At 33.7% G+C, this 19,068-nt stretch overlaps 2 protein-coding genes across 2 annotated transcripts; one reads left to right on the forward strand and one right to left on the reverse strand.

Annotated features, from left to right (window-relative positions):
• Window positions 1–7,220: 7,220 nt before the first annotated feature.
• LOC132605563 (GTP-binding protein SAR1A-like) lies at window positions 7,221–11,429 on the forward strand. Its single transcript, XM_060318689.1, has 3 exons — window positions 7,221–7,589; window positions 8,887–9,018; window positions 10,853–11,429. The coding sequence occupies exons 1-3, from the start codon at window positions 7,461–7,463 to the stop codon at window positions 11,171–11,173; spliced, it is 582 nt and encodes a 193-aa protein (XP_060174672.1). The 5' UTR covers window positions 7,221–7,460; the 3' UTR covers window positions 11,174–11,429.
• A 2,721-nt stretch (window positions 11,430–14,150) lies between these two features.
• Window positions 14,151–17,327, reverse strand: LOC132605564 (uncharacterized). The gene is made up of 3 exons (XM_060318690.1): window positions 16,998–17,327; window positions 16,074–16,462; window positions 14,151–15,676 (listed from the first exon to the last, which is right to left on the reverse strand). The coding sequence occupies exons 1-3, from the start codon at window positions 17,061–17,063 to the stop codon at window positions 14,413–14,415; spliced, it is 1,719 nt and encodes a 572-aa protein (XP_060174673.1). The 5' UTR covers window positions 17,064–17,327; the 3' UTR covers window positions 14,151–14,412.
• Between the last annotated feature and the right edge of the window lie 1,741 nt (window positions 17,328–19,068).

Raw genomic sequence — 19,068 nt, forward strand, 5'->3', positions numbered from 1 at the left:
GTTAGCACATGGATGGAGTGTAATCAAGTGGCACACACATAATTTTACATAAATCGTATCGACTTATGTAGTATACAATTTTTTTTCGTATTAAACTTTCGTAGATTTTTAATAATAAGATAAATAAGGTCTTTGCATCGAATAAAAAAATAGTCATTTGGTAACATGAATAATGAATTTATACCATAAAAATCAATCAATGTAAAAGAAGAACATGAACGAGTGAGCCAACAATTCTAAACTTGATCAATGTGTTTTATTCATCAACTATTCTACATATCTCATAACTATTGGTCTCAAACAAGGACTAACACCGAAACTCTTGGTAAGGACATCGAAATTTGATGTCGTTCAGATTACATCTCTACTTAACAAGGTATAAAGCAATCAAAACAAATATAATATATTTTTTTTCATGAATCGCGTGGGATGGAATCCAGAAGGAATTAGGGTGGCCCAACTAATGCTTCTTTCTTTCTTTCACTATAAAAAAAACCTCTACAAACTTCATCGCTATGGATTTTTTCCGTTGCTAATTCCTATTTTTTAAGTAGTGTTTTAGCTAACTAGGAGATTATAACGGCAAATAGGGCAAGAATGACCATTCTCTATCCATGTCGTAATGCAATCTCCATGAAACGTATGTGAGCAAGGCATGCACAATAACTCTTTCTCCATTCCAAGCTCTTCAAAACAAATCACACAATCATCATTCACAACATCTTCATCAACTTCCATCCTCTTTAGCAATTGCAATATAGACGATTGATCTTCAATCCTCCCCTCGAATAAATGGTCAACCACTAAAGTTACACCAACAAACACATCCAAATTTTGACGACCATCAATAATTTCACGTACTCTGCCTATCATATCATGGATTACAACGTGACGATAATTTCGATCAAATTCTTCGCCAAAATTCACGAGATTTCCTTGGACGACGCGGTAGAACATGTCGTCCGACATGTATACGGAAGGGTAAAGCTTGAGATGAAGCAATTTGGTATGAGTTCGCTCATGGTGTGGTTTAGAGTCTATAGACCAATATTGTTCAATAGTTTGGAGGCAAAATTGAATGACTAAAGAAGGAAGAACATAGTTATGGTGATTGATTTTTAATTCTTGTAGTTGGGTTTGTGGTGATACTATGTGTCGAATTATGACGGATGCATCCGAGGAAGAATTGTGGTATTCAAAAACAACCTCCATATAGCTAGATTCAAATATAAGAAGAAGAAATCTCAACCTAATATTAATATGGAGTACTATACAGCTAGGAGAATCCTAGACCAACTGATCAACTTAGGAACCTAAATTTGATAGGAATAAAAGATCCAAAAATTAATATATTTAAAGGAAATAAACAAAGCAAAAGTAAACCGAAGACAATAATTTTCTGCTTAAACGGAATTTTGTTGAGGACGAGTAACATATAATGTATTTACAATGAAAATAGCAAATGATTTTACTCTACAAAGCACCGAACAAACCCAATTAACAATCTCATGAACGAAAAAATCAAAGTAAATTCTGGTAAAAGCCTACAATCACACATGGAATGTCAATCAAACATAAAGCTCTTAGTTATTAATACCAATCTTTTAGTTAACTAAATATTATGTGTGCGTTTATATTTTAACTAAATATTATGTGTGTATATTTACAAAGTTAAATAAAAAATTTGGCAAAGCCGTTCCTGATGACACTAATTGATCTCTCTGCCATTGAATATAACAGATGCAAGCATCCCTACTATGTTTGTTATAAGTCGAAATCTACGTCACAAAGAAACAGTGAGTGCATTGATATGATGCATCAGCTGACTTTAAATCTTCGATCTGACTCTGAATTAGTAAATCAAGCTTATGAAAAGGGTAGGAGAATAAGTGCTTACAATGATAACCATTGTTCGACAATATGAGGAGCTTCTATCTCCTGTTTGTGAGCATTCTGAATACTCTTCTTCTGATTCTGATTCCAAAACAATTTCCAGGCTTCCTCTGTAATCAATTAATAGTTGATGGAGTATTTATATTACAACAAGTGTAACATTAGTGGTCAATTCAGTATTAACTTTTTTTACTAAAAGGTAATGTTCGAGCCAATATATATATTCGCACCTCAGCTATATATTTCACTGGATATTCACTTACCTTCTATCAATACACATATCGGATAACTCTATCTTCGTTAGACAGATATAACAAAAACACTTTCCTTTTTTTTTTTTTTTTTGTCTATACGAGAATTGGAACCTCTGATCTCCCACAAGTTTATTCAATTTAAACATAACTTTGTTGGCAAATTCCTCGTACTAAAGTAATTTCTTTTTGTACGAAAACAATGTGGGTGATCAACCGTGTACTACTGCTCCCTAATATGAAAAGAGACCATGCGGATGTCGCTCTAATTTATTTTTATAGCTTAAAATCTAATGAAAGAACAAAAATATTGTGAGTGATAATACCTAATCGTCACTGCTGTGTTATCAACCAAGTGGACCTTGTTAGGGGGTGAGGCAGAATATCCAGGTTGAAATTTCTGCATCATTAACAAATATCCAATCAATAGAGTACTTTCATTTCTTGTGTCTTTTTTTGTGCTTCTTTGTTTTCAAGTACAGTGCCTCAATAAAACACTAGCAAAATTTGAATATGCTCGAAGTTTATTGAAAACTTTGGAATTATTAAATAGAAGAGAACTTTTGAACCAGTAAACAAATTTCACATGTTGTATTTCCCTTTTCATTGCACCATCTCTGTATGCAATCTCTGTGCGCGAACTGCAAAATATCGGAAAATATGTGAATTGTGATTACTAAAAAGATATTTAAGGAATCCCACAACCCAAAATATATATATATATATATATATATATATTGAAGTTTGCATGTATTAAATTAATTTGGAGAAACTAAAATAGTTTGTTACCTTAACAGTTCCAGAGCATGCACAAGGAGATTCCAAGTTAATACAACTTTCAAATTCTTGTTCATGGCAAATTCTACACAAATTAGAGATGAATTCATCATCCATATATATTTCCAAGTCCCCCATATTTTTCTTGTTTCTCATAATCTCTAAATATTTCTCTGCATGCAAGTGATGTCTGGTTCTTCTTTCTCCAATTTGTTCTTTCCTTCTTTCTTGTTTCTTTGTTTTTTTTTTTTTTTTGGTCCCAATGTATAAATACACTGAGACTAAAAGAGAATAAACAAAGATTACTTTGGTTAGTAGTTAGTACAATATGTCATCTACCCATATTATATTTCCTCTATATTATTTTTTAAGAAACAAATTCGGTTGACAAAGTCATTGGCATATCACATGTAACAATTCCTTATTAAGTGTAGGTTTTTAAGGGAGTCAACTTACTGGTCATACTAGTATCGCCTTCTTGAAAGAGAAATGAAATTTTAGGAGCATTAATTCATAGCGGAGCTTTGGACAAAGGAATTCATTCAAACTCGCTTGGTTGAAAAATCACATTACTATTATATATAAGAGAGAACATACGGACTTTTGTAGTCCTCACAAAATTTTCCCAATAAATATTAAACTTTTCAATTAATTACTTTTAGGTCCTAATCTTATTTTTTAAAGTCAAATTTATTTTTTGTTCTTATGACCTACTTTTTAAAAGCTGTCGAACATTCTTTCTTATTTACCTGTTTTCTATCAGGTATTCGGTACCCATTGGAGCTCGCCCAATCCAGATTCGTGTAGCATAGGGCCCAATTGGGGGAGCGCTCCCTACCCAGAATTTTTTTTCCCAGACTCGACCCCGAAACCCCTTGTTAAGGGAGGAACAACCCATCCGCTGCACTTTATTTTCCCTGTTGCTTTCTTATATTGATCTTATCTATTAACCCAAAAAATTATCATTTCTTCGCTAGATATTCTTGCTTCTTATTGCTCTTCGTTTTCATTTGTTGCTTATTATAGATTTTTACATGTAAGCATTTCTTTTACTTTATATTTATACTCTAATGAGCTCATATGTTTTTACCAAGATTAGTACAAAAATGATTTTCAGATAGTTTTAAAAATTATTAAATGATGCCATATAATGTTAAAATAAAGACAACATTATTAGTTAAGATCGGGTTATCTTTAAAATCTCTTATTTGGTTAACTAAAATTAATATTTTAAACAAAAAATGAGTTTGAAGTAGGGCAGAATTAGAGTCTCAACTACCGATTTGGTCGGATTCGGTAGCACTTTGGTCCAAATTCTGGATTTGTCTTAAAAGTTCATTAAATATCTACAAATCATTAATTTAGAAATAAATAACTTAAAAAATTAGGATTCGAAGCTCATATATTTCAAATTATGGCTCCGCATTTAATTTGGAGTAAATAATTTCATCAAAATGAAAGAGAAGATATTATTAGAGTGAAATGAAAGTTTTGCTTTTATATATTGAAAATATACTTATTTGAAGTTTAATTATTATCAACATAAAATTTATTTCTTTAATTAAAATATTACTTTTTATATCTGGAGTTAAGCCCGGACCTAATGAAACTAGTTTTATATATATATATATCAATTATTTTTATGTATATATAATAAATATTGAATTCTATTAACCTGGATTAAAAGCTATAAGAAATAAGTCACTTTTTATAACGTGAATTTTATATGATATTTTTCTTACAAGTTGTGGCTCTCCCTCTATTATATGCATAATAATACAAATCATGTAAAAAGTTGACCACGTCTAAGCCATAGTTCCGGACCCCCAGCGCACCCCAATTATACTTAAATCTCAATCAATATAATTAATCTGCATGCATGCATGTGTTGAATAATTGCTGACGTGGAAATAAGAAAAAAGTCTTAACTTGGAAACCTACGCAATATTCTTATACGGAGTAATTTATTTAGCTTAAAAAGGAGAAAATAAAATTAGTTTACCCAGTCAAAGCATTCAATGTTATAAACTTACTTATATGTACCTCCTTATTCCATTCGTTTAATTTATATAGAAGTCTTTTACATTGGAGATTTCTAAAAGAAAATTGACATTATTTCACTAATAATAGTATTATTGTATAGAATGTTCAAGAATCGATTTTTTTTTATTCTTGAAACTTTTATTCTGGAAATGGAAGAAGGTCTTAACGAGGAAACCTAAGCAATCTTCTTATAATTTACTTAGCTTGAAAAGGAGGAAAAAAAAATAGTTTACCCAGTCAAAGCATTAAATCGTGTATGTGTTCCTTACTCCATTCGTTTAATTATATAGAAGTCTTTTCAATTGGAGATTTCTAAAAACAAAATTTACGTTATTTCACTAATAATAGTATTATTGGATATAATTAATGTACAAGAATAGAAATTTTTTAATTCTTGAATTTAGGTTTTGATTTGACCTGTAATCCGAAAGCCTTGGAGCCATGTTGCTGTTTTGCTTGAATTGTAAATTGGTAAAATAAAACTCAAAGTAGGGGCGTTGACTACACGAGTATATATATACTACTTATAAGCTTTCTGTTCCTTAATGAAAAAAACTTAATGCTAACTATAGATTAAAAAAAACAAGGCTTAAATCCTAGTTGAGTGAAGCTAAAAAGTCATAATTATGAATAATGTCCAGAAGTTTCAACTTTTACATATTAAAATTTCATTATTATATATGCCATGAAATTATTTTCTGTTTTACCAAAGCTTGAAACCCTTTGTCCCCAATAGTTTAGAATAACCCTAAACTAAAACAAAAAAGACCAACTCACCTCTATTTTGCTTGAGTTTGATTTTATATAGGTACCTAAATTTATTTGAGCTCCATGTATGTTTTAGGAATTTGAACTTATATACTCTCTCCATTAACTTTTACTTGTCCACAATGGACTTTGCACGTCCTTTAAAAAGTACCCCTCCGGATAAAAAAATAAGTAATTTGACTAAACTGCCTCTAATTAAATAAGTACTCCCTCCGTTCACTTTTACTTATCCACTATTCCTAAAATAGATTTTCATTTTTACTTGTCATTTTTCAGCGATAAGACAAATTCTTTTATCATGTTTTACCCTTAACATTAATTACTCATTCCAAATCATTTTCCAAAACCAATACCATTATATACAAATTAATACGGGAATCATGGTAAAATACACACTTTATTTATTATTTCTTAAACAACGTGAAAAATCAAAAGTGGACAAGTAAAAGTGAACGGAGAGAGTAGTGGAATTTGATCACATAACACTTAATAGGGACAAATTTGGAAAGAGAAGGTTAATTCTTTCTTGATTTGATAAGTGGACACTCTTTTTTACCCAAGAAAAAAAGGTTAAGTGAACACTCTTTTTTATCCGAAGGGAGTATTAAATGAATTGCATCTATATCATAATACAATGTTAATTGGTTTATAATCTCAATGCACTTGGAAAATGATTTGATAATGAGTAGTTAATGTTAAGGACAAAACAGAAAAAAAAAAATGTTTTTCTCTTAATATGCTAAAGTGGACAAGAAAAAATAAAAAATAAAAAATTATTTTTAATATAGTGGGCAAGTAAACGTGAGCGCAACAATTATGTTTGAACTCTATCAATTGTTCGTGGGATTTGAAAGTTCTTAAAAAATATGAGACTTAAATTATAACAAGTACCTCAATTAATCACTTATGAAGTTTTGAGATATTCGAACTACGGCTTGTTCCAGTTGAACACATCATAAAATGTTCTTATTAGATACTTTCGGCTTCAAATTTTGAAAAATCTTTTGTGTGTGATCCCAAATGTCCATTACGTAGATAAATTAATCATATATAAATATGTCATCTCCTTTAATTATACACATCATCCCCAATTGGAACATGCTTAAGGTTTTGCAACTTAATGAAACTAATTCATATAATTAAAGGAGATGTCATATTTTAAGTGATTAACTTATCTATGTAATGAGAGTTTGAAAACACACACAAAAGAAAAAATTCCAAAATTTGAACTGAAAATATCTAACAAGAACACTTTATCACGTATCCAGGTGTTTAATTACAACAACTCGTAATTCGAGTGCCTAAATAGAATTTGTTAGCAAGTTTGAAGTGATGTCGGCATATTAAGCCATTTTTTTTTTAAATCTTTTATCTTGGTATAATGGGAAGAGAAAAAGAAAAAAAGATTAGATTGGCATCTAAATTGATTAAATATAAAAAGAAATATTTTAATTTCAATTACTACTACTACCTATCAGCTATCGACCACAACCACTTTGTTGTCAACCAGTAATAAACAGACGACATTTTGACCAGAAAAAAAAAATGTGACAGCAATAAATGACGGTTCAGATTCATTGTTCCCATTATTAGCTTGCACCTAAACCCTAAACAATTCTTTAATCATCATTTAACAATGCAAATCTCACATTAGTTAGCACCCCAGATCTGCTTTCTTGCATTATAATCCAGATTTAGATCTTTCTTGAATTGTAAAAAAACAAGAAAATGTTTTTGTGGGATTGGTTTTATGGAGTTTTGTCATCTTTAGGTTTATGGCAAAAGGAAGCTAAGATCTTATTTCTTGGTCTTGATAATGCTGGTAAAACTACTCTTCTTCATATGCTTAAAGATGAGGTAATCTTTTATTTTATTGTAATATTATGTTACGTTGTTTGATTAGGCACGTAGTTTAAGAAAAACTTTTGAAACATGTAAATCTATTTCATTAAAAGATTCTGTTTGAATCTTGAAAAGCGAAAAGTGTCGCATAAATTAGGATAGAGAGAGTAGTATGTTACGTTGTTTAATTGGGCACGGAGTTTAAGAAAAACTTTTGAAACATGTAAATCTATTTCATTAAAAGATTCTGTTTGAATCTTGAAAAGCGAAAAGTGAAAAGTGTCGCATAAATTAGGATAGAGGGAGTAGTATGTTATGTTATTTGATTGGACACGGAGTTTAAGAAAAACTTTTGAAACATGTAAATCTATTTCATTAAAAGATTCTGTTTGAATCTTGAAAAGCGAAAAGTGAAAAGTGTCGCATAAATTAGGATAGAGGGAGTAATATGTTATGTTGTTTGATTGGGCATGGAGTTTAAGGAATCTTTGAAAAATGTAAATCACCTTATTAATGGAAGAATAAGAAGTTTAAGGTTAAATTGTTTCGGATTGTATAAAGTTAGCATTTTTTTTTTGTTTTGGGACATATGGTGTTGTTATAATGAATCTTTGAGAAAAGTTGAATTGATTGATTGATTGTGGTCTAATTGTCTTGATTTATCATAAAAGCATCATCTTTGATCGCATTTCGTTATTAAAATCCCTTTATTTTCTCACAATATTATGTAATGTTGTTTGATTGGGTACGGAATTTAAGAAATTCTGAAACATGTCAATCTCATTAATGGAATGGCAAAAATGAGAGACTTAAAGCTAAATTGTTTCTAGCTAGCATTTTTTGGTTTTGGGAGAGATGGAGTAATTATAATGAGTTTGTGAGAAAAGTTGAATTGGGTTGAAATGAGCAAATGGATGCTGAGTATTCATATTGCGTGTAGTTGATTGATTGATTGGTTGTGGTCTAATTGTCTTGATTTATTATAAAACATTGTCTCCGTTTTGATTATTTATTTATTGGATTTCATTAATTACAGAGTTTATGTTATGTCGTTTTGACTCGGCACGGAGTTTAAGAAAAACTTTGAAACATATAAATCATCCTATTAATGGCAAGATGAGAAGTTTAAAGATAAATTGTAAAGCTCGCATTTTTTTGGGATACGCTAAAAAAGACATAAATTTGAGACGGATGGAGTAATTATAGTAGATCTTTGAGAAAACTTGATTGATTGCTTGATGTTTAATTGTCTTGATTTATCATAAAATATTGTGTCTGTTTTGATTATTTTTTTATTGGATTTTAATGACAGAGGTTAGTTCAGCATCAGCCAACTCAGTATCCTACATCTGAAGAGTTAAGTATTGGGAAAATAAAGTTCAAAGCTTTCGACTTGGGAGGTCATCAGATCGCTCGTCGAGTCTGGAAAGATTACTATGCCAAGGTATGATATGTGTATTAAATGTTGATAACCATTTTTCTCTATAAGTCTAATTCTGCATACAGCGGCAGAACCTGTCTTGCACCATTCGGTGATTGTGCTGAATCTTTCTGTCAAATTAGAAATATATCAATACTTGAATTTTGTAACCTGGTCATCTTTTATGCTTTAATGGAAAGAAATAATGAAAAGGATCTTTTTAATAACCCAAAAGTAAAGAAAACTCAAAATTGCCTTTTATATCAACTGTACTGGATATTTGGATCAATCTTCATGTAATTACATCAGATCCACGTGTTCTGTAACACATCGTAAGCATTTTGCTGGTCTGAAGTTTGTCTTGCTGAGTTTTGGTGCTTTGAAGTATGTGGAGTTTTTTTTTTCCTTTGCTGAAACTTAAAAGTTTGACAAGCTTAACATGGTTAGTGCAAGATTATATAACCGCACACTTAGAGGTGCCAATCTTCGAAAGCTACTGCCTTTTTTCGTCTCTATAGAGATTTGAACTCTGGTCTCACCCACTTCATTGTGTCATTGACCACAATTTAGAAACTATTCAATTCAGTATCCTCATTTTACCCTTAATTACATGATTTGTTGGGACACCATTGTGGGAGTACACTGGGTTTGTTGTTGTTGTTGGGACACCACCACCAAAATAAAAATACATATGGAACCCTCACTACCACTCATTTAAAAGGATGATTTTTGTACTTTGCATATGTTTGGGTATGCCGAGGGTCTACCGGACACAGCCTCCCTACCTCCCAAGGTAGAGGTAGGGTCTGCTTACATTCTACCCTCCCCAGACCCCATTATGTGGGATTTCACTGGGTATGTTGTAGTTGTTGTTGTTGCATATATTTGGACTTACATGTCAAAAGTCTTCTTTAATTTTTAAATTTCGTATGCAGTTAAACACGGTCACATAAAATGAGATGGAGGGAGTAAATGATATAGAAAGGAAATGACAAGTTAAAAAAGTATTTCATATTGGTTTGACCTAAATTTATTTTTACCTTAAGACTCCAGTTTCTCTTCATAAATTGCTCTGTATGCTTGCTAATTTTTAAAGGAAAATCATAACACAAGAACAATGAGCAGTTGGTGTCCCCAAGGTTAAAAGAATTACACGTTGCTACTCTTCAACAAAAAAAAAGAATTACATGTTGCTATTCCCTGATTTAAGGTCTCTGTTGTCCCTTTTCCCTCAAGGTTACAAGCTTGGCTTCACGATATCTTTCCATCTTTGATTGCTTTATAGTCTACTGTTTGCCTAACTGTGCTTACACTTTTTTTTCTTTATGTTTTCCTTTTTTTCTTGGGAGTTGGGTAATTAAATGGCAGAGGAAATTATGAATATTCTTAGACCAGTTGTTCTTGGTCTCACCAAATGCCAAATTTACTCGTTGTAATCCATATTTTAGTGGACCTTTTGGTCCAATTCTGCCTTAATGTACCCTTTTCTCTATTTCAAAAAATTCCGCCTTAATAAACAAAAGACAATCTCCTCATGCATAATATTTATTTCCCCTCTTTTGATAAATTATAATGTGTTAATGCCTTAGCGGTTGGACCTTTTATCTTTTTCTCTATTCGTTTATTTTATGGAAGTGCATAAAAGTGCCCCTAAAGTGTCCGTAGGACACAGGTTGTTCTGATGGTTAGGTTTTTTATTCTTGGAAGTAGCATATGCTGAAGAGCAGATGGAAGCTTAGGACTTAAATAGTCACAAATCAACGTCCAGGGACTAAATCGCATGTCTTATGGAAACATTACCTACTCCAGTACAGTTTTCTCTTTTTGTGTTAATGGGCTTGAGTTGCTGTTTGCACAGGTTGATGCAGTTGTATACCTGGTTGATGCATACGACAAAGAGCGATTTGCAGAGTCGAAAAAGGAACTAGACGCACTTCTTTCTGATGAATCCCTTGCTACTGTCCCCTTCCTCATTTTGGGAAACAAGATAGACATACCATATGCAGCCTCAGAAGATGAATTGTGTTACCACCTTGGCTTGACCGGTGTCACTACTGGCAAGGGTAAAGTGAATCATGCTGATTCTACCGTTCGGCCTTTGGAGGTATTTATGTGCAGTATTGTACGGAAAATGGGGTATGGTGATGGATTTAAGTGGGTATCTCAATACATAAAATAGAAGTTCAAAGAGATCGCATCCTTGTTATGCTGTAGATCAGCATTTTTGGAAAAGATTGTTTTCACCAGATATTTATTCATTTGTTTTCGAACTGATCAGGTCTTCTATTACTACTATTTTGTATCCTTTGGTATCTTTGTAGTTTGATGAGAAGATATTGTTATTTCTGTAAAATTTACATGTAGCTGGAAATTGCTATCTACATATTCTAAATAGTACCTGCTTTTGTTTTATATAATATTGTTCAATTGTGGCCTATTTTGCATACGAAACATATGACTAAAACGTCTAGTGTTCATTATTACATCAACAATAACAACAAGCCCAGTATAATCCCACCATGTGGGGTCTGCGGAGGGTAGAGTGTACGCAGATCTAATTCCCACCTTGAAAGGTAGGGCAGTTGTTTCCGAAAGACCCTCGGCTCAAGAGAGGAAAATAAGACAAAAGGTCAGATAGGGCCAAGTATATCGAAAACAATATGAAAATAAAAGAATAACAAAAGTGAGAAAGTCATGGTAGAACAATCCGGAAAGAAAGGAGCATTAACTATTATAGATAAATAAGATAATCAAAGTACAACGGCCCAACAAATATAAGCAGCAATCAAATGCAGAAATCAAATGACAATAAACAAATGAGCAAAAATACAACTACTATGGTGAAAGGATAAGTCACCTAGTTTTCTATCCTAATCTGAGTCCTCCACAACCTCCTATCTAAGGTCATGTCCTCGGTGAGCTGAAACTGTGCCATATCCTGTCTAATCACCTCTCCCTAATACTTCTTCGGCCTCCCTTTACCTCTCCTGAAACCCTCCACAGTCAACCTCTCACACCTCCGCACTGGAGCATCTGTGTCTCTCCTCTTCACATGCCCAAACTATCTCAGCCTCGCTTCCCGCATCTTGTCCTCCACCGCTGCCACTCCCACCTTGTCTCGGATATCTTCATTCCTAATTCTATCCTTCCTAGTGTGTCAACACATCCACCGCAGCATTCGCATTTCCGCAACTTTCATCTTCTGAACGTGAAATTTCTTGACTGGCCAACACTCCGCCCCGTACAATAAAGTCGGTCTAACCACCACTTTGTAGAACTTGCCTTTAAGTTTTGGTGGCACTTTCTTATCACACAGCACTCCGGAGGCGAGCCTCCATTGCATCCACCCTGCACCAATACGATGTGAAACATCGTCGTCGATATCCCCCTCTCCCTGTATAATAGACCCAAGATACTTGAAACTTCCTTTCTTTTGAATGGCCTGGGTACCAAGCCTCACTTCCTCGTTAGCCTCAAGCGGTACGCCACTGAACCTGCACTCCAAGTATTCTGTCTTGGTCCTACTCTATTTAAATCCTTTAGACTCCAACGTCTGTCTCCAGCCCTCCAGCTTATCGTTAACTCCATTGCGAGTCTCGTCAATCAGGACTATGTCATCCGCGAACAACATACACCAAGGCACCTCACCTTGCATTTGTCGCGTCTATTCATCCATCACCAGGGCGAATAGAAACGGGCTAAGAGCTGATCCCTGATGCAACCCCATCAAAACAGGGAAGTGCTTCGAGTCTCCTCCTACCGTCCTTACCCTGGTCTTAGCTCCATCATACATGTCCTTTATCGCTCTAATGTACACCACAAGTACACCTTTAGCCTCCAAGCATCTCCATAGGATCTCTCTTGGCACTTTGTCGTAGGCCTTTTCTAGGTCAATGAATACCATGTGCAAGTCCCTCTTCCGCTCCCTATACTACTCCACCAATCTCCTTACAATATGAATAGCAGTGTTCATTATTACATCGATGATCATTATTCCAGGGTAGTAAGTTATTGCAATCTTAACTTGAGATTTGAGAAGAACTCGACCAAATCATACGATGTTTTATTTTGAAAACAATGCAGAGAAGCGGGGAGAATAAGAGTTCGAAATTATTTGTGTAAACATTATGAGGCAAGGCCTATGTATTTACAACCAATGGATGAGTGTAAAAGAAAAGGCGTGAGAATGCCTTTTCGGGACAGAGGCGGACCCATATGAATTAATATATATTTAATTGTGCACTCTAACAAACGAAAGTGTCTTTGGGGCACGTTGGTTGCAACTACTGCTTCCCTTAACATGTCACCCCAGATCGAACCCGAATGTCACTTTTAATTATTTTTTTTGTAGGAAAGCAATAAGCGTTAAATGAGCTCGTCCAAATTCGAACCTGCATTGTCACCACATGTTGCACAGCCTTAGCGACTGAGCTACCTCTTTCATTTGCTTCACTGTGTTAAATTTTATTTATTATATATATTTGACCTATATAGTTGCATTTTCGTCACTGCTACACTATCAGTGACCGCCGACACGGTATTATCCCTCAGTCGTCATTAAAAAATTTATTGGCGTTTATGTTAAGATAATGGTGTCCCCCGCCGTCTTAAAATCCTGGGTCCGCCTTTGTTTTGGGAAAGCCTTTTGCCTTCCTGGTGCTTTTTTAGGAATGCTTTTACAGAAAGAAAAACCAACAGCGTGAAAAATAGAGAAAATCAATCAATCAACTCATTTATTTACCCAAAGCCAAGCGACTACGGTTGAATGAGGGCTTGCCTTCTTCCCAACTCTTTAAGCTAGTGTAGAAGTATATTTCTATATCCAATAAATTTTTCTCTTTTTCCAATGTGGGAACACATCCCGTTGTTTCTCATCCTTGTTTTACACTATCATGTAGTTTGCCTATTATATAACAGATCACTTATCCTCAATTTCCAAACTATCCCTCACCCTAGCTATAAACTTGGCAGTATAAAGACTGAAGTTTGATACTTTTATAACTTAAAAAAAAAGTCCTTGCACTAAATTAAACCCGAATCAGAAAAGGTGCTAGACTGCTAGTAGATAAATTAAATACTGAATTTAACACTGTACATGTAGTGCAAAAAGAGTACAATGATAAATGGATAAAACTAAGTAACAAAATTTTCCCAGCTAGCAGTGGTAAATACTTAATTTTCCCCATGTGTACAATGATATAGGAGCAGATTCATTTTCTATTTTTTTGGTTTCCCACCCTATGTCAGGTCTGCATTGGGCCTCGACTAATCTGAATTCGCACCATGTAAGAACCATCAAGGGAAAGCTTTCCCTAACAGGATTTTGTTTCATACTCTGGGCTTGAACCCGAGACCTTCAGATATTGCTGACCTAGTGGCATAACATCTCAAATTATTCTCTTTTCTGTCCCCTAAGATTCAACAACTCAATGCTTCATATTTCACTGGAATTGGTTGATTAAATCCAGCTTGTGACAACAAATTCCCAACGATCGTAAGTTCTCTGCAGAACGCCCCCTTGAACACTGTCGCGTTTGTAACATTTGTGTTACACATATCTGAATCAAGAATTTCAGCTCTAGATTGTTTAGGTTCTTCAATTTGCTGAACGTGTTGTTGCATTGAAACAGTGCCAAAAGTTTCAGTTCTTGATTGTTGGAGTTGTTCTTGATCTAGCTGAACTTGTTGCTGCATCAGTTGCAATGCGGCAGCAGCCTTCTTTCTCTGCTTCTCAGCCGCTTCTTCGTCCTTGATTGTCGTCATCAAACTTCCATAACCTCTCTGTATCATTCTATACAACAACAAAGCTGACATCTTTGCTTTATCCTTCACAGAATCTATATCTTGTTCATCTGCAAACTCGCACCTTTCTACAAAACTCGTCGATTTATCAGGCTTGTGTCTTAAAGTTAACAACAAATGCGCTCTTTCCAGTTCTGGTCTTGAACAACCCCCCTTCAAACCAATCAATGCATAGTAATCCACATTCCCCGTTTCGCCATTTCCAACTCTCTTCTTCAATTCTTGAATTTTCGTAGCCAATGAACAAAGCCTCCCTGGAATCTCCCTGTATGCCACGTTTTGATGGCGTTTCCATATTGGTCCTTGTAACTTCCTATCTCGTAGAATTGAATTATACAAGAGTTTTAAGTGCTCCAAATCGTGAAGGCTATCGGGCAAGCATCTTATAGTTTCAAATAATGCTGCTCTAGTTCTAAGTGCATTAATACAAGAAGGGTCCAATGCTAGGGTTCGATTGCAATCAGCTATTGCTTCTGCAATTCGACCAGAGGAACGATAAGCAGATGCTCGATGCATATAGCATTCGGCCATAAACCCCTGAGGGGCCCCACGACGACCATCCACAATTTTTGAAAAATGCCTAATAGCTTCTGAGTAAAGACCAGCATCAAGAGCTGCAATTGCGGCAGTTTTTCGTCGTAAGAGTAGCTTGATATGACTGAGAAGTTGAGAGATTGTTTCCGACTCGGTTACTGGAAAAGTCGTGCAGCAACTGTTGCCTGAGAAGACAGGAAACTTGGCAAACGAGAAGCTATCGTCGGACCAACAAATGCTCTCTCGTCGAAATGCGTCCGTAGCAAGGCGTTTGCCGGTTTGTAACAAAACCATTGCATCTTCCATTAGGCCCAGATGGCAACAAGCTTGTCCTAAGACCAAGAACCTGTTGAGACATAATATAATTAAGTACTAATTAAAAGTGTGTTTCTCTAACAGCTTGAACTTTTAAATGAGATGATCACACGACAAGAATTCCTAGGTACAAATCATTGGTAGAATAGCGCTAACTAGACATTTTTCGTCCCTGTCTTTAAAAACAAAATAGCCATTGTCATGGAGTATCAAATTCCACGGAGTTTTAGTGGCTATTTTTCAATTACAAGGGCTAAAAAGTGGTCATTTGTGAATTTTACCACATATCTCATCGCCACCCAAAAAGCAACAAGTATTTTCACGTGTTCGATTCATGAAAAAGAATCAAACTTACACGTGACAGTGACGGGTGTCTTAAAACATAATACAATTAAGTAATTAAAAGTGCGCTCTATCTAACAGCTTACCTCCATTGACCTTCTTTATTGCAATTCTTGTAGAGGCTAGCCATAACCCTCTTCTTCAAATCAGATATAGAGAAGCACTTGAAGTTTGGCTCATCACCATAAGAAATGAGCCTAATTTGCTCCTTTGAGCTATCAAATGAACCAGAAGAAGAGGTAGAAGATGTATCATCATTGGGCATTTTTAGACTAGGAATATAATCCTGTAACATATAGGCTACATCCTTATAACACCTTAAATAGAGCAAACATCGAGCCTTTAACTCTAAGGCAATCTCAAAACGTGGAGAAATTGCAAGCGCAGCTTCAACAAGGCTAAGAGCTGAAGCAATCTCTTTTGGTTCTTGAGTGGCAATGAAAATTTTGGCATCTCTGATAAATTTTTCCACAATCTGAAACAAAAAATACAGAGCATAATTAGTCGAAGTTCAAGATTTTGAGTTTGTGAATTTTGAATTCTAGAAAATACAGCTTACTGTTAGACCTATCTATAATAACCATAAATACAGTCAGACCTTTGTATAACAACCATCCTCCATAATAATATTTCTCTATAACAACCACATTTTCTGTGGAACCGATCTTTCATGTTCTGTTATAGCAGCCAAAAAATATTGGGACAGACGATGCTGTTATAGAGAGATTTGACTATACATGTTTATGTAGGCGAAGCTCTAGCTCCGCCTCTTCATAACTATGCATGCAATTATGTATGACAGTGAATAAAATGAAAATGGGTAAAATCAAGAATGTGTTTAAAACAAACAAATATAAGGTTTTGCGCCAAAACTATTAAATTCTACCGAACCCATAGGCGAAACTCTAGCTCCTCCCATGAGCATAACTAACTATGTATGCAATTATGTAAGGAAGTGAATGAAATGAAAATGGGTAAAATCAAGAATGTGTTTGTTTTTATTTTATTACCTTTTTGTTGCTAATCCACCAGTGTTTCTTTTCTCCATTGGCAAGAAATGGAGGAGATGCAGCCATTGTTAATGTACAAGGATCAACTATCAAAATTCTAAATGCCAACAAAATATTCTTGATTTTGGGCTAATGAGTATATCTCTGTTTACATAAATATCTTCATATTTTGAGAGGAAAATATGTAAATATAGTGATAGAGATATGGAAAATGGAAAAATAACTAGTTAGTGCATGAATATACAGTGCCAGCTTTAGAGAGAGAAAGCCTTCTGTTTCATCGCTGGCAAACCACACTTCCACGCCAGAATCTCTCTCTCTGTAAAGACTTTTTCTATCAGTCTATAATTATAGACTTGTGTAGATGTATTTAGTTATTTATAAATTATAAATACAATAGTGTAAATACTTTTACATAAAATATTGTTTATCAATAGTTAGCTTTTAATGTAATCCTTCCAGAGTAAATACATTTTACACTGTCCACCAACAAAAACGAAATTGTTCTTCTATAAGCAATCATCCATAATACTCTCTCCTTACATTTTTACTTGTCATGTATTGACTTAGCACGCTTATTAAGGAGTCAAAAATATGATGAAAATTTTATTATATCAACCCTAATTATTACTCCCTCCGTCCCATATTAGTTGTCCGCATTATTAAAAATATTCGTCCCAAAATACTTATCCATTTGCAAAACCAAGATAGAATTAATTAAGTTTTTCCTATTTTATTCTTAACATTATTTTTTTTGAAAGTTATGAATATTAATTAAAGTGCGATTTATTGGATGGAGATAAAGGTAATATAGTAAAAGTGTACTTTTATTTATGAATTCTTAAGGGGCGTGTAAAGGAGAAACTGAACAAGTAATATGGGACGGATGGAGTACTAAGTCATCTAATGATTGAAATCAATAAAATATAGTTTAAAAATTGTGCAGCCACTAAGAATTTCTTGAACTTTTCAACTTAATAATTAATAATAATGGTAAAATATGTACGAAATACTAAATTATTTCTTGATCTTTTAAACTGAATAAGTAAAAATGGACAACTATATTTAGTATACAGGACAAGTAAAAATAGACAGAGAGAATATCAAATAAATCAATTTCATCTTTGCTAAACGTTTCAAGGCCTATAGGCTTTAGTGATTCTCCTATTCAACTACTTTGATAAGTTTTTAGCACCTTATATTTTTTGGGATCTAAATATTGGATCATTTTTGTATGATTTCTCTTCCATTGCCCTTTCGTTAATGTCCACAAATTTGAACTCGTTTGCATGTACAACTTGTTGGATGGCTCAATAGACTATATTCTCTCACTACTTATAGGTAGTCAATTGTGCATCTTCTCTATGTACGTAATGCAACGACACTATGACCCCGTTTGGATTGGCTTATAAGTTGTTTTCAGCTTTTTTGAGTGTTTGGCTGAGCAGCTTAAAATCATTTTGTGCTTAAAATAAGCTCAAAAAAATAATTGGGCACATTTGACTTAGCTTATCTAAAGCAGCTTATAAGCCAAAAAAAAGAAGTTAGACTACCCCAACTTATTAATTTTAGCTTATAAATTGTTTTCAGCTTATAGGCATAAGCTCATCCAAACAGGCTCTATGTATTGTTTCAACTTTTTAATATTTTAATACGTCCAGAATGTGTGAAATTATTTTAACAACATATAAAATTTAAACTATTAAAATTTTAAACTTTGATGTGAAGACTTTAGAATTTATAAGTCGTAAGTGCTCAACTATCTATAATCTAAAATTACTTTCTAAGATTGGATACTTAATCACTATCTTTGTATATTTATTACTGAAGTACTAATTTTTAATATAAAAATATAATGCATGAGTAAAAAATTAATGAATGCTCAAGCACTCAGTAAGCTCAATGTAAGTTTGCCACCACTTCTAATGTCACTAAACTATACTTATATCCAAATGAATATGTTCAATTTTTTATTACTGTCATATAGTCGAAATTGAGGAATAGTTTTTACATAAAATATTTCTATATTAAAACTGCAATTATTAGCAGAGTCGTTTTCAACAAATTTAAA

Source organism: Lycium barbarum, chromosome 8 (genome assembly GCF_019175385.1).
Source record: "Lycium barbarum isolate Lr01 chromosome 8, ASM1917538v2, whole genome shotgun sequence".
In the NCBI taxonomy this organism is placed as follows: Eukaryota; Viridiplantae; Streptophyta; class Magnoliopsida; order Solanales; family Solanaceae; genus Lycium; species Lycium barbarum.

Bases quoted from the DNA above. Each gene is read 5' to 3' on its own strand.
- LOC132605563 (XM_060318689.1), top strand. From the start codon at position 7,461: ATGTTTTTGTGGGATTGGTTTTATGGAGTTTTGTCATCTTTAGGTTTA. The intron at 7,590-8,886 runs GTAATCTTTTAT...TTTTAATGACAG, and splicing joins TTCATATGCTTAAAGATGAG to AGGTTAGTTCAGCATCAGCC. The intron at 9,019-10,852 runs GTATGATATGTG...CTGTTTGCACAG, and splicing joins GGAAAGATTACTATGCCAAG to GTTGATGCAGTTGTATACCT.
- LOC132605564 (XM_060318690.1), bottom strand. From the start codon at position 17,063: ATGGCTGCATCTCCTCCATTTCTTGCCAATGGAGAAAAGAAACACTGG. The intron at 16,463-16,997 runs GTAATAAAATAA...TTTTTGTTTCAG, and splicing joins GGTGGATTAGCAACAAAAAG to ATTGTGGAAAAATTTATCAG. The intron at 15,677-16,073 runs GTAAGCTGTTAG...ATGTCTCAACAG, and splicing joins AATAAAGAAGGTCAATGGAG to GTTCTTGGTCTTAGGACAAG.